This window comes from Aquila chrysaetos, chromosome 1 (assembly GCF_900496995.4).
Source record: "Aquila chrysaetos chrysaetos chromosome 1, bAquChr1.4, whole genome shotgun sequence".
In the NCBI taxonomy this organism is placed as follows: Eukaryota; Metazoa; Chordata; class Aves; order Accipitriformes; family Accipitridae; genus Aquila; species Aquila chrysaetos.
Window position 1 is genome coordinate 82151631 of NC_044004.1, and position 12489 is coordinate 82164119.

The 12489-nt window shown below is 65.7% G+C and overlaps 2 protein-coding genes across 2 annotated transcripts; one reads left to right on the forward strand and one right to left on the reverse strand.

Annotated features, from left to right (window-relative positions):
• Window positions 1-35: 35 nt before the first annotated feature.
• On the reverse strand, window positions 36-5645 carry LOC121233534 (collagen alpha-1(I) chain-like). Its single transcript, XM_041126006.1, has 4 exons — window positions 5639-5645; window positions 5336-5402; window positions 4172-5268; window positions 36-682 (listed from the first exon to the last, which is right to left on the reverse strand). The coding sequence occupies exons 1-4, from the start codon at window positions 5643-5645 to the stop codon at window positions 36-38; spliced, it is 1818 nt and encodes a 605-aa protein (XP_040981940.1).
• Window positions 5646-7390: 1745 nt separating this feature from the next.
• On the forward strand, window positions 7391-10022 carry DCTN6 (dynactin subunit 6). Its single transcript, XM_030022821.2, has 7 exons — window positions 7391-7664; window positions 7844-7908; window positions 8078-8183; window positions 8792-8880; window positions 9085-9132; window positions 9416-9558; window positions 9665-10022. Exons 1-7 carry the CDS (start codon window positions 7642-7644, stop codon window positions 9761-9763), a joined length of 573 nt encoding a protein of 190 aa, XP_029878681.1. The 5' UTR covers window positions 7391-7641; the 3' UTR covers window positions 9764-10022.
• The last annotated feature ends 2467 nt before the right edge of the window (window positions 10023-12489 follow it).

Here is a 12489-nt window from a genome sequence, read left to right on the forward strand (position 1 = left end):
GTGTCGCCGTGGTCCTTAGGGGCCCCTTCTCGCCATCACACCCCACCGGTGGGGAGGGAAGGGGGGGCTGTCAGGCCCAGCAGTGCCGCTGTCCTCCCCAAATTCCTCCCCGGCTCCCACCGGCCTCCACCTGCCCCGGTGGTCTCACCGGTGTCCCTTCGCGCCCGCCAGGGGGCGCCGCCGTGCGGGGCAGGTGCGCGGCAGGTCCCCGAGGCTTCAAAACCCACTCGCGCCCGCCAGGGGGCGCCGTCGTCGCGGGACTGGCGCGGCGGCGGCGGCGGCGGAGGCGGGAGCGGCGTCCCGGTCCCGGTCCCGGTCCCGGTCCCGGTCCCGGTCTCGGTCTCGGTCTCGGCTCCCAGGGACTCTGCCGGGCTCGGGGCCCGGCTCCGGGCGGCCGCGCTGGGGCTGCTTTTCCGTCGCGGCTGCTCCTGCGGCTGCCGCCGCGTCTCCCCGCCCGGGGCCGAGCGGACACCGGCGCCTCCGGGCGTGCCCCGGGCCGGGGCCGGAGCGAGGGTGCCGCTGTGTCGGGCACCGGTTGTAGCCGCGCCGGGGTAGGGTGTCCCGTTTTCTCCGGGGCGGCTCCGGCCGTGGTTCTCGGGAACCGGGGGTGACGCCGCCTCCCGCCTGCCCTGGGCGGCCTCGGGGTGCCGGGACGGGGCTGGGCGAGGGAAACCGGGCGAAACTGGGGGGAAACGGGTAAAAACCGGGGCCGAACGGGGCGAGCCGGGGCCGTTTCGTCCCTTCTCCCCCCGCCGCGGGCGGGCTCTGGTGGGGGAGCGGGGGCACCGGCCAGCGGGGGCTGCCCCGTCCCCTCCCGGGGCCGGACCCCCCGGCTCTCGGCGGGGGGGGGGCTCCTGCCGGCACCCACGGGGGACCGGGGCCGGCACCGGCTGGCTGCGGGTCCCCGGCTTTCCCAGCGGCAGGAGCTGCCGTCGCTGCCTGCCCTGGCAGCCGCGGGCCGGTGGTCCCTTTCCCTCTCCCCCCCGGTGCGGGACCCCCCGTGGGTGCCCGGTGAGTTTCCCGGTGGGTTTGGGCACCGACCCTCCGGGGTGCCCTCTCCGGGTGGGGGGGGGGCAGCGGCTGCAGCTCAGCCTGTGGGGCTGGGGGTCCCCGGCAGCTCCCCATTTCCACCAAGGGATCAGCCTCCGCTTGAACCGTGACCCAGCGACCGGCCGTGGGGGCTCCGCACGCCACATCTCCCACCCGGGACCTGGGCGAGACAGGGACCCGGCGGGGCTGGGGGTCTCCCGGGGCGGCCGCTGATCCCTCCTGCGGCCGGGTCCCCTCCTCCCGGCACAGGCGCCGGCTGGTTTCTTCTCCCCAGCTCTTTCCCGGAGCAGCTGCCGGCAGGACGGACCCCTCCTCTGCTGGAGCCAGGGAGAGCTCAGACCGGTGAGTGTGGGACCTGCTGCTGGGGTGAACTGGTTTCCACTGGGGTTCAGCCCTTGGGGCCTGCCCGGCGTTATCCTCGCTACGGCAAGGACCTGGGGGCGGCTCTGGGCCTTGCACGAAGCCCTGCTTCGGCTGAAAACCTTCTTTTTTCAGCTCAAAACGCACTGCGGTGGGAGCAGAGGCCGCTCCAGGGACCCACACCGGCTCCCACAGCCCCGTCGGTGAGATGGTGAAGCCGACCTGGCCGGGAACGAGGACCGACGGCCGTCCCGGTGCTTGCAGCGTGGCTGTGCCGGTGCGTGGAGACACGGCTCGTCCCGACCCCCGGGCGAGGAGCGCGGCCCCCAGGGCTGGAGGACGCCGGCGGGGAGGACGTGCCCGGTGAGGCGAGTGTCCCGAAGCGGCGACCGAGCGGGGCCGTGCGGCGGGACCGGGGCGCTCGGCTCCCGTGGCCGGCTGTGCCGGCGGGGCCTGGGGGATCGCCGGTGCCGGGCCGGGTCCCTGGGGATGGAGGGGCAGGCGGGGGTCCTGTCCCTGGCTGTGGGAGCGGGTTCACGGGGGCCGCCGTGTCCTGGGGGTGCCAGGACGGAGCGGGTGCGAGGGAGCTGGGCCCGGCCGGAGCTCCGGGGGCGGTTTTGTGCTCGGGGCGTGTTGGCTTTGCCCCTCGTCCTGCCGGCCGAGGGACGGGGAGGGTGGGTGCCTTTGGGGGGAAGGAGGGGTCCCGGCGCGCATCCCTCGGGTTGTTCAACCTCGATGGTTGTTCCCCCCATGGGTGCAGGGGGAGCCTGGGGTGGCCCACGGGTCCCGTTCCCGCAGCACACCCCGAGCCAGGGCCAGGCAGGTCGGTGCTGTGCTTTTGGGGGTGCAGGAGCTGCTGGGGTCAGGCCCAGACCCCGCTGGCACTGGTGCGGTGCCGGCCCCAGCCCCGGGCTTGCCGGTTGTCGGTCTGTGCCGCCGCTGCTGCTGCCGCTGCATGGGGTGCGGGGGGTTTTCAGCCAGCTCCTGGCTCTTGCCCGCTCTCCTGGGGAGAAGTTTCTGGTGTCCCATCCCCGTCTCTCCCTCCCCTCCCATCGTGGGTGTGTGGCACCGGCGAGACGCTGCCGAAAGCCCCGGCGAGGGGCCGGGCAGAGCTGCCCGTGCCCGGGAGGCAGCAGGTTTGCAGGGGCAGCAGCTCGGGGGCTCTTTGGTTCCGGCTGTGGTGCCAGGAGCTGATTGTCCCACATCTCTCCCTACACAGGGACAGACGCAGGAGCCCCAGGAAGAAGCCGGCCTGCCTGCACAGAGGCTGACGCTGCCGCCTGCCCTGCGATGCTGCGGGGGCTACGCAGCTCCAGCTCAGTGGGGCTTCAGGTCAGTTGTTTGGGCCCCATTTGTTTTCATTTCTTTATTGGTTCAGGCTCCTGTTTGTTTGCAGGTCCAGCTCCGGGACGGCTCCAGTTTGTTTGCAGCTCCAGGTGGGTTGTTTGTGCCCCTGTTCATGTTGGCTCCCCCCTGTTTTCAGCTCCAGCTCTGGCTCGTTCACACCCTCAGTTCATTTGTTTCTGCCTCCATTCATTTCAGGCCCAGCTCATGGATGGCTCTGGCTTGTGTTCCAGCTCCAGTTCATCTGCGGCTCCAGCTTATTTGTTTCTGCCCTGGCTCATGGACGGCTCCAGCATGCTATAGACTCCAGTTGGTTTGAGCTCCAGCTCCAGCTCGTGCTTGTTAAGACGATCTTGGCTTTTGGCAAGGTCGTAAATCAATCACTGTCATGACTTGAATATGAATATTAAATGTCATAACTGTACAGGCAGTGACTCGTGTGTTTGTGTTTATTGTTCAATCACTGGTCCGGGGGTGGGACACCCCTTGAATAAAGAGTTGGAAACCCACAGCGAAAAGCACCTTTTCCCCCAGAGACTATCTCAGACGTTTAATTCGGCCTGGTGCATGCCAGCCTCCCAAGCTTCGGGGACCAATGCGACCGGACCCCCACCTCCGGTGGGGGTCCACGCACCCTGCCCACCCCCTGCCCAACACCACCCCCAACACCCACCCACCCCCCTACACCTCCCACCCACCACCACCACCTCCCACCACCCACCCCAGGCCCCTACACCTCCCACCCACCACCCCCCAACACCCAACCCAGGCCCCCACCACCCAATTCTCCAACACCCAACCCAGGCCCTCACCAAACACCCAACGCAGTTCCCCAACATCCCCCAACTCCCACCAACTCCCCCGGCTCTGGCCGCAGCAGCAGCTGCCCGGCGCTCCGTTTCTGAGCCCAAACCGGCAGGACTGGGGCTCTGCTCCAGCCCCCCGCCCGGCCCCACCACCGCAGCCCCGGGGCTCCCTTCTCCGCCCGGGGAAACGCCCGGCTCGGGCCGGGGCCCCGCGGCTCTCGCGTCTCCAGAACTCCCGGCGGAGCCCCAAACCCCCCCCGCTGCCGGGACGGGCCCGGACCGGGGGGACCGGGCGCTGCTGGAGAGCGAACGGGCCGGGGGGACCGGCGGGGCGGGCCCGGCCGCGGGCGAGAGCGAGGACGCGGCGGGGGTCGCCGGGCTCCGGCCCTCCGGGCTTTATTCCCCGAGCCCCGCCGCTCCTCCGCCGGCAGCACCCCGCGACCCCTTCCCGGCTCCGCGGCCCCGGGCCCCGCCGGGGGAGCCCGGCCCGGCCGCCGCCGCCGCCGCCGCGGGGGAACGAAAAGAGGGGGCCGACGGCGGCCGCCGGGGCTCAAATCTGCTCGGCCCCGCCCCGCGCAGGCGCACCCAGGCCCCGCCCCGCCCGGTCGCACCTGTGCCCGCCCCGCCCCGCGCAGGCGCACCCAGGCCCCGCCCCGCCCGGTCGCACCTGTGCCCGCCCCGCCCCGCGCAGGTGCCCTGAGGCCCCGCCCGCTCGCACCTGTGCCTGCCCCGCCCCGCGCATGCGCGCCGAGGCCCCGCCCCTCCTCGCCTCCTCTTCCGCCGCCAGACCGGCGCCGGCAGCGGCGGACGTCGGTACCGGGTCGGGGGTGTCGGGCGGGACCCGTGGCTCGGGACGCGGGGACGGAGCCCCGGCCGGGCTCGGCGGCTTCTCCGGGGCGGTGCGGAGCCCGGGGACGGGGAGGCCGGGGCCGGGCCTCGCGGGCGCGCGGTGCCGGCGGGGGAGCCCCGGCCGGGCGGGGTGCGGGGCCCGGGGCTCTCTCCCGCCCCGAGCAGCCGGGGGACCGGCCGCTCCGGAGCCCCCAGCCCCGCCTGGCCCTCCCCGTCCCGGCGCCGCGGGCAGGAGGAGCCGCGCTCCGGGGCCGAGCGGGGACCGGGGGCCCAAGTCCCGCCTCTCCCGCTCCCGCTGGGGCTCTGCCGGGGCCGGTCTCCCGGAACAGGCACCGGCGGCTCCGCGCAGACGCCGGACGAGGGCTGGGGCTGCCCCGGCACCGTCTGCCCGGGTCCCGCCGCACCCTCCGACCCCCGGGGAAGGGGCCTCCCGGCTCCTCCGGCAGCGCCGTCTGCCCCCGCACCCTCCCCGGGAACCCGCGGGGCTGGGGCTCCGCCGCCCGGCCCCGCAGCAGCGACGGGGGCCGGTCCTGAGCCCCCGAACCCGGGGCCGGGTCTGTCTCCTGAGCCCCAGCACCGGGCAAGCAGGCTGAGCCCGGCCTCAAGCCCCCGGAGCCCGGGGAGGCCGGGCTCGGTCGCTGCCTTCCGACCCTCCGGCTGCCCCCGTGAGCCCGGGCCCGGTCCCAGCGAGGCGGGGCTGGGGCTCTGCTTTTCCAGCACCGACACGGGGGACGTGGCCTGAGCCCCAGCATACAGGACTTGGGCTCCAGTTCCCAAACCCGAAACTGGCCCAGTGAGCCTGGTCTGAAGCCCCAAAATGGGCCAGGTGAGCCTGGTTTTGAGCCCCAGAATGCAGGACTTAGTCTCCAGTTCCCAAACCCAAAACCGGCCGAATGAGCCTCAACTGAAGCCCCAAAATGCAGGACTTGGTCTCTCTTGTCAAGCCCTTAAACTGCGCATATGAGCCTGGTTTCACACTCCCAAAACACAGGACTTACTTAGTCTCTCTTTTCAGAAACCTAAAATTGGCCAAATGAGCCTGGTCTGAAGTCCCAAAATGCAGGACTTGGTCTCTCTTGTTAAGACCTTAAACTGCCCAGATGGGCCTGGTTTGACACTCCTGAAACGCAGGACTTAGTTTCTCTTTTCAGAAACCCAAAATTGGCCAAATGAGCCTGGATTGAAGCCCCAAAATACTGGACTTGGTCTCTCTTTTCAAGCCCTTAAACTGCTCATATGGGCCCAGTTTGACACTCCTGAAATGCAGGACTTAGTCTCTCTTTTCAGAAACCCAAAATTGGCCAAATGAGCCTGGATTGAAGCTCCAAAATACTGGACTTGGTCTCTCTTTTCAAGCCCTTAAACTGCTCATATGGGCCCGGTTTGACACTCCTGAAATGCAGGACTTAGTCTCTCTTTTCCGAAACCTGAAATTGGCCAAATGAGCCTGAAGCTCCAAAATGCTGGACTTGGTCTCTGCTTCTGAGCCCCAAAACGCAGGACTTAAACCTCCCGTTCCCAAAATTGCCTGAATGATCCTGCTCTGAAGCTCCAAAACACAGCACTTGGTCTCTCTTTTCAGAAACCCCAAATTGGCTGAATGAGCCCAGTTTGAAGCCCCAAAACGCTGGACTTGGGCTCTGCTTCTGAGCCCCAAAATGCTGAACTTGGTCTCCTGTTCAGGAACTCAAAATTGGCTGAATGAGCCCGGTTTGAAGCCCCGAAACGCTGGACTTGGGCTCTGCTTCTGAGCCCCAAAACGCAGGACTTGGTCTCCCTTGTCGAGTCCTTAAACTGCCCAGATGAGCCTGGTTTGACACTCCCAAAACGCAGGACTTGGTCTCTTTTTTCAGAAACCCAAAATTGGCCAAATGAGCCTGGATTGAAGTCCCAAAATGCAGGACTTGGTCTCTCTTGTTAAGACCTTAAACTGCCCAGATGGGCCTTGTTTGACACTCCTGAAACACAGGACTTTTAGTTTCTCTTTTCAGAAACCCAAAATTGGCCGAATGAGCCTGGACTGAAGCCCTGAAATGCCAGACTTGGGCTCTGCCTCTAAGCCCCAAAACGCAGGACTTAGTCTCTCTTTTCAGAAACCTAAAATTGGCCAAATGAGCCTGAAGCCCCAAAACGCTGCACTTGGGCTCTGCTTCTGAGCCCCAAAACGCAGGACTTGGTCTCTCTTTTCAGAAACCTGAAATTGGCCAAATGAGCCCGGTTTAAAGCCCCCAAATGCTGGACTTGGTCTCCGCTTCTGAGCTCCAAAACACAGGACTTGGTCTCCAGTTCAGGAACCCAAAACTGGCCGAAGGATCCTGGTCTGAAGCCCCCAAATTGGCCGAACGAGCCCGGTTTCACCCTCCCCCGCCGCAGGACTCGGCCTCTGCGTGAAGCGTCGCGTCCCGCGGACGCTCGGCTCCCTCTCGGCTTCCGACACCCAAAACAGGGGCCTTGGCCCCCACCCGCCCCCGCCGGCTTGTTTCCAAGGCCCACGCAGCCGGGACTCGGGCTCCCTCCCCCAGCCCTGACCGGACGGGGCTTTGGGGCTCCCGGGCCGGGGTCTGACCCCACGACTCGGCTTCTGGAGCCCCCCCCGCAGTTACTGTCCGAGCCCCCGAGCCCCTTCTCCATCTCGCCAGCCCGGCTCCCGCTGCGGGAAAACCCACGGCTGGGCCCGGTTCTCAGCCCCGGCACAGGCCCCGAGCCGGGGCTCTGCTGCTGAGCCGCACAACCCCTCCGCCCCGCTCCGCCCGTGCTGTCGGAACGGGCCCAGGAGCCCCGGGGGTGTTTGGGGACTGCCCGCGGGCGAGGCCGCTCCGCACCCGGCCCGGCCCGGCTCCGCTCGCCCGCTAGAACGGAGAGAACCGGCGGGACGACAAGATGGCGGCCGCCACACGGCAAAGCTCCCTCGGCCCCGCCCCGCGCAGGCGCTCTGGGGCCCCGCCCCGCCCAAGGGGGGAGGAGACTGGGCGGGGGCGTGGTCAGCGAGAGGGGCGTGACGAGTGGGCGGGGCTGCTCATCGGCCGCCGGGGTCCCAGCGCCCGCCCGCTCCCGCCGCCGGTATCACCGGGGACGCTGCGTTCAAACGGCGGCTGCCTTTGAGTCTCAGCGGGTGCGTGGGAATAACCGCCCACGGGGGATCCCCGGTTCCAGGGGAGAACGCAAGGCCGAAAGTGCACGGCCCCAAGCCCCCGCCGCCCGGCGCAGGCGCACTCCGCCGCCCAGCGCTGTCATGGCGGAGAAGGTGCAGAAGAGGTGAGTCCCGGTTCGCTCCCACGCACACACCGGGACGCGGCGGGGCCGTATCCCCCGCTCCCCACACACCCTCCCTTCAGCCCTGTGTCGTCGTGCGTGTCCCCCCCCCCTCGTTCTCTCCCCAACGGTTCGCCTCACAGACACCCCCCCCCCCCAACCCCCCCCCCCTTTTCCCGCAGCGTGAAGATCGCCCCGGGGGCCGTGGTGTGCGTGGAGAGCGAGATCCGCGGGGACGTGACCATCGGTAAGGGCACCCCACCACCCCACTACCACCTGCACCCCCCCCCCCACATCACCCTCCTCCGTGGGGGGGGGGGTGCGTGTGCTGTCGGGGGGGGGGGGGGGAGTGCGTGGGGGTGCTGTCGTGGGGGTCGCGACCGGCCGTGGGGTGACCGTGGGTTGTTCCTCATCAGGGCCCAGGACGGTGATCCACCCCAAGGCCAGGATCATCGCCGAAGCGGGACCCATCGTCATCGGGGAAGGCAACCTGATCGAAGAACAGGCGCTCATCATAAACGGGTCAGTCGGAACCTGGATTTTTGGGGTGGGGGGGGGTCGTTCCCCAGCCCAGCGTGTCTCGTTTCAGGGGAGACAACTGCCGCTCAGCTTCCCAGCACAGCTTTGGGGTGAACGGTGTCCCTCAGAGCCAGGCCGGCCGGGGAGGGGGTTTGTTCGGGGTCCCGCGGTGATGTTCCCGCGCTGGGTTTGGCAGAGGTTTGGTGTTTTCTGAGCTATCTCGACACGGATGCCGTGTCAGCCTTGTCAAACGTGAGCTTTTGGTTACAGCTCTTTAAGGAGCAGGGCATTAGCGGAAAGCCTCTAGGGAGATAGAATTTAAAACAAACAAAAAACCCCCAACAAACTTCCGTGCTTTTGTTGATGTGGGTGGCACTGGGGCTAGGGAAGAAGTCCTCCCTCTGTGAATCCTTCTCCAGCTGACAGAGGAGAAGGATCCTAATCCTGAGGGTAAGAGACCTTGTGCAAGAGCAGGGGGTCTCATAAACCCTGACAGCCTGGCTGGATGGGGTGGGATATACATAACTTCAGCCTCTCACAAAATTGAGCTGCCCAGCAGGACGGTATCTTTGTGATCTCAAAACTCAAAATATATTCTTTCCGTCTCGCAGGTATCCAGAAAATATTACACCAGAAACTGAAGAGGTGGAGCCCAAACCCATGGTCATTGGCACCAACAATGTTTTTGAAGTTGGGTGTTGTATCCTTGCCGCGCAGTGAGACAGACCGTCCGACACGCCACGCTTTCGGATCGGTACAAGGGGAAGCATGTGTGGGCTCTGTCAGGGTTTCAACAGCCCGGGGCTATTTAAGGTGCAGGGTGTTGGTTTGAAAATGGCGTCGGGTCTTACCTTCTGAAATAAAAGCAGAACGTTTTCCAGTTTTCTTTAACACGGACCTGTAGATTCCCAAGCAATGAAGGTGGGAGATAACAACGTCATCGAATCCAAAGGCAAGTCTCGGCTTATCATCTTGGCCCTTGTGAGGTTTTGCTCTTGCAGATGCAGGGAGCAGCTGGGGATTACATGGTGTTGTCTTGCTGTAGCTGAGGCCAAGCTGGAGCTTGTCACAAAGCTGTGGTTTTCACACAGAACCCACGCGTGGTACTGCCTCAGTGGGAGCTGGGCTGGGCTGGCTCCGGCTCCTGGCGCTGAGCAGCTTGTGATGTTGATGTTTGGTGGTTTAACCCCACCGCGGGCACCACTCTCAGAAGGATTCCTCTCTCCCTCCGGCAGCGTTTGTCGGCAGGAACGTGATCCTGACGAGCGGCTGCATCATCGGGGCCTGCTGTAACGTCAACACCTACGAGGTGATCCCCGAAAACACCGTCATCTACGGGGCCGACTGCCTCCGCCGCGTCCAGACCGAGCGGCCGCAGGTGGGTGCGACGCGCGGGTGACACGCCGTCACCCTCCCCTCCTCTACGGACCACCTTCGCGGTGGCAGCGGGGCCGCTGCCTGACCTCCCCCACCTCTGTTCCTAGCCCCAGACGCTGCAGTTGGATTTCCTGATGAAGATCTTGCCGAACTACCATCACCTAAAGAAGACCATGAAGGCCACGTCCACTCCTGTCAAGAGCTGAGCTCCTTCTGCTGCCGGTGGCCGACCGGGGCTTTCATCTGGTCCTGCGAAGCACTACATGGCCCCGGAAAGCAGCCGGTCTCCTCGTCCCTCGTTCCACCTATGAAAAAAAAAAAACAAAACCGTCTTGTTTATTTGTGTCCTTTATTTATATTCCGCCGAGCCTCTCGGACCAGCTTTGGATCTGTTGCCTCTCGCGCGCTAACCCTATTCTGCGTGCTTTGTTTGGGGAATAAAAATGTCACCTGCTTTTCTCTCAAGGGGAGGAACTGCAGTTCTTTTGGGGTCAGGTAACGGGGTGGACACTGCTCGTACAAGCAGCGACAGGGTCTTTCCCTCGCCCCGGGGCCGGTGTCCCGGCCGCCATCCCACCTCCCCGCTCCTTCCCCGGCCTGCCGGCAGAGGGAGACGGGCCCCCGCCGGGGGACAGCCGGGCTCCGGGGAGAAAGGGGTGCCCTGGCCCCGTACCCCCAAATCCATGCGGATGGTGGGGTGGGAAAGGCTCCGGAGCCGGTGTCGTGCTCTCTCCCCGGCTGCCTCCTGCTCGGCTTCCCTCCCAGAGGGTCCGGAGCGGAGCTGAAGCTCCTCCGCTCGGCTTCCCTTCTTCTGGAGAGCTTCGGATGCGTCCACGCTTCCCAGCCAGCCCCCGAGATTCCCCAGGGATGTCGTTCACAACTTCCCCTTCTATCCTTGTGCGGCACAGCCCGACGTTTTGTCTCGGCGCAGAAGGAAATCGATGTTGGTGCAGAAATGCCTGTAGGAAAGAGAGGACAGAGAGAATCCGTAACTGGAACGCCAAGTACCCGCTGGGCTGCAGGACGTCGGTTTTTGGTTCGGGACCAGGGGCTTCAGGTGGGGCAGGCCAAGGCACAAAAGCGGTGCCGCACCCACGGGAGCCGATCGGATTTTCTCCCTGAGTTCAGTTGCAGGGATACACCAAAAATAAAAACCTACCGTTTTTTGGCTTTGCGATTCCAACCCCGGAGTCCAGCGCTGTTGAGAAACGGCAGCTCTTCCCTAAAGCTGAGTCCAAACAACAGATATTGTCCCGGCCGCCACCGCCTCTCCAGCCCACCCGAGCGGCCCCAGCCAAAGCTTTTTGTGGAGATGGCCACGGAGGGGGGAAGAAGGATGGGAGATGAAACACGTCTCTCCTCTCCAACTTCTCCCCTTGCTGAAAGATAAGGCAATCTTTTGCCGGGCATTTACCCCAAAAGCAAGAGGCTCCAGCGGATTTGGGTAACTAGATCGGGTCCCCGCACTTTCGATTCCCTCTCGGGGCCACCTGCCCTTGTAGCCAGACACGTCACGCTCCCCCAAATCCACCTGGCACGGCTCATTTCTATCTCCCTCCCAGCACGAGAGGTTCTGCTCTGTAAATCACCGCTGCAGGGAGGCTGGAAACCCTCTGCTCCAAGGCAGTGGCAGGGCTGAGTCGCAGCTGGCAGGACGCGCAGGCAGCCGCCCGCAGCTCCGTTTCGGCCGCTGAGTTGCAGAAAGGCAAGCCGTGACCTTAAACGCCCGTTCGGTACGAGCCCTCTGCCACCGGCAGGATGTCCTCAGCGTCGCCTCCGGTCCCCGCGTATTGTGCGCAGGCGGCATCTGCTCTGGACGCGGCCGCCGGTCAAACTCTTTTCACCCCCGAGGTCTCCGGATCACGCCGCTCTGGAGCTGAGCCCGGGCCCTGTGGGACCACAGCCCCGTCCGTGGGGATGTAGCGGGGCTGGGATCGACCCAAAAACGAGATATAAAATCAAGTGAGCCAAAAACAAAGTCTAGCAAAGCCTCACCTAAAACCCAGCCTAAGCAGGGTGGGAGCTTAAATATAGCCCCGGGGCCAGGTGAGGAGGGGGTGTGGGTGCCCGGGACCCCAGGTGGGGCTGGTTGGGGTGATGAGCCCCCACCGGCCCCCGGGTCCTGCCGGGGGCGAGGGCGGAGGGGTGGGCAGGGCTGGCACGCCACAGCGGGGACCCCCGCTCTAACGTCACCTGCCCCCCACCGCGGCCAGCCCCTGGTGCCCGGCTCCCTGTCCCACAGCCAGCCCTGCCCCTGCAGCCCCCCTCCCGTGCCCTGTGTCCCCAGCACTGTCCCCTCCTCTGCCCCCCAGCCCCGCTGCAGCCGTGTCCCTGGGACTGTGTCCCGTCTCCCCAGCCTTGTGTCCCATGTCCCCGGGACTGTGTCCTGTGTCCCCGGCCTCGAGTCTTTTGTCCCCAGCCTGTGCCCCACGTCCCCAACCTTCTGTCCCACGTCCCCAGCCCTGTATCTTGGGTCCTCGGCATCTGTCCTGCATCCCCAACCCTGTGTCCAGTGTGCCATGTCCCTGGGACTGTCCCCCGTGTCCCTAGCCCTGTGTCCTGCATCCTCAGCCTTCTGTCCTGTATCCCCAACCCTGTGTCCAGTGTCCCCAGCCTGTGTCCCATGTCCCCAGCCCTATGTCCTCAGCCTTGTGTCCTGTATCCCCAACCCTGTGTCCCAGACTGTACCCCATGTCCCCAGCCTTCTGTCCTGCGTCCCCAACCCTGTGCCCAGCGTCCCCAGCCTTGTGTCCTGTGTTCTCAACCTTCTGTCCCATGTCCCTAGGACTGTATCCCGTGTCCCCAACCCTGTGCCCAGCGTCCCCAGCCTGTGTCCCATGTCCCTGGGACTCTGTCCCATGTCCCCAGCCTTGTGTGCTGTGTTCTCAGCCTTGCGTCCCATGTCCCTAGGACTGTGTCCTGTGTCCCCAGC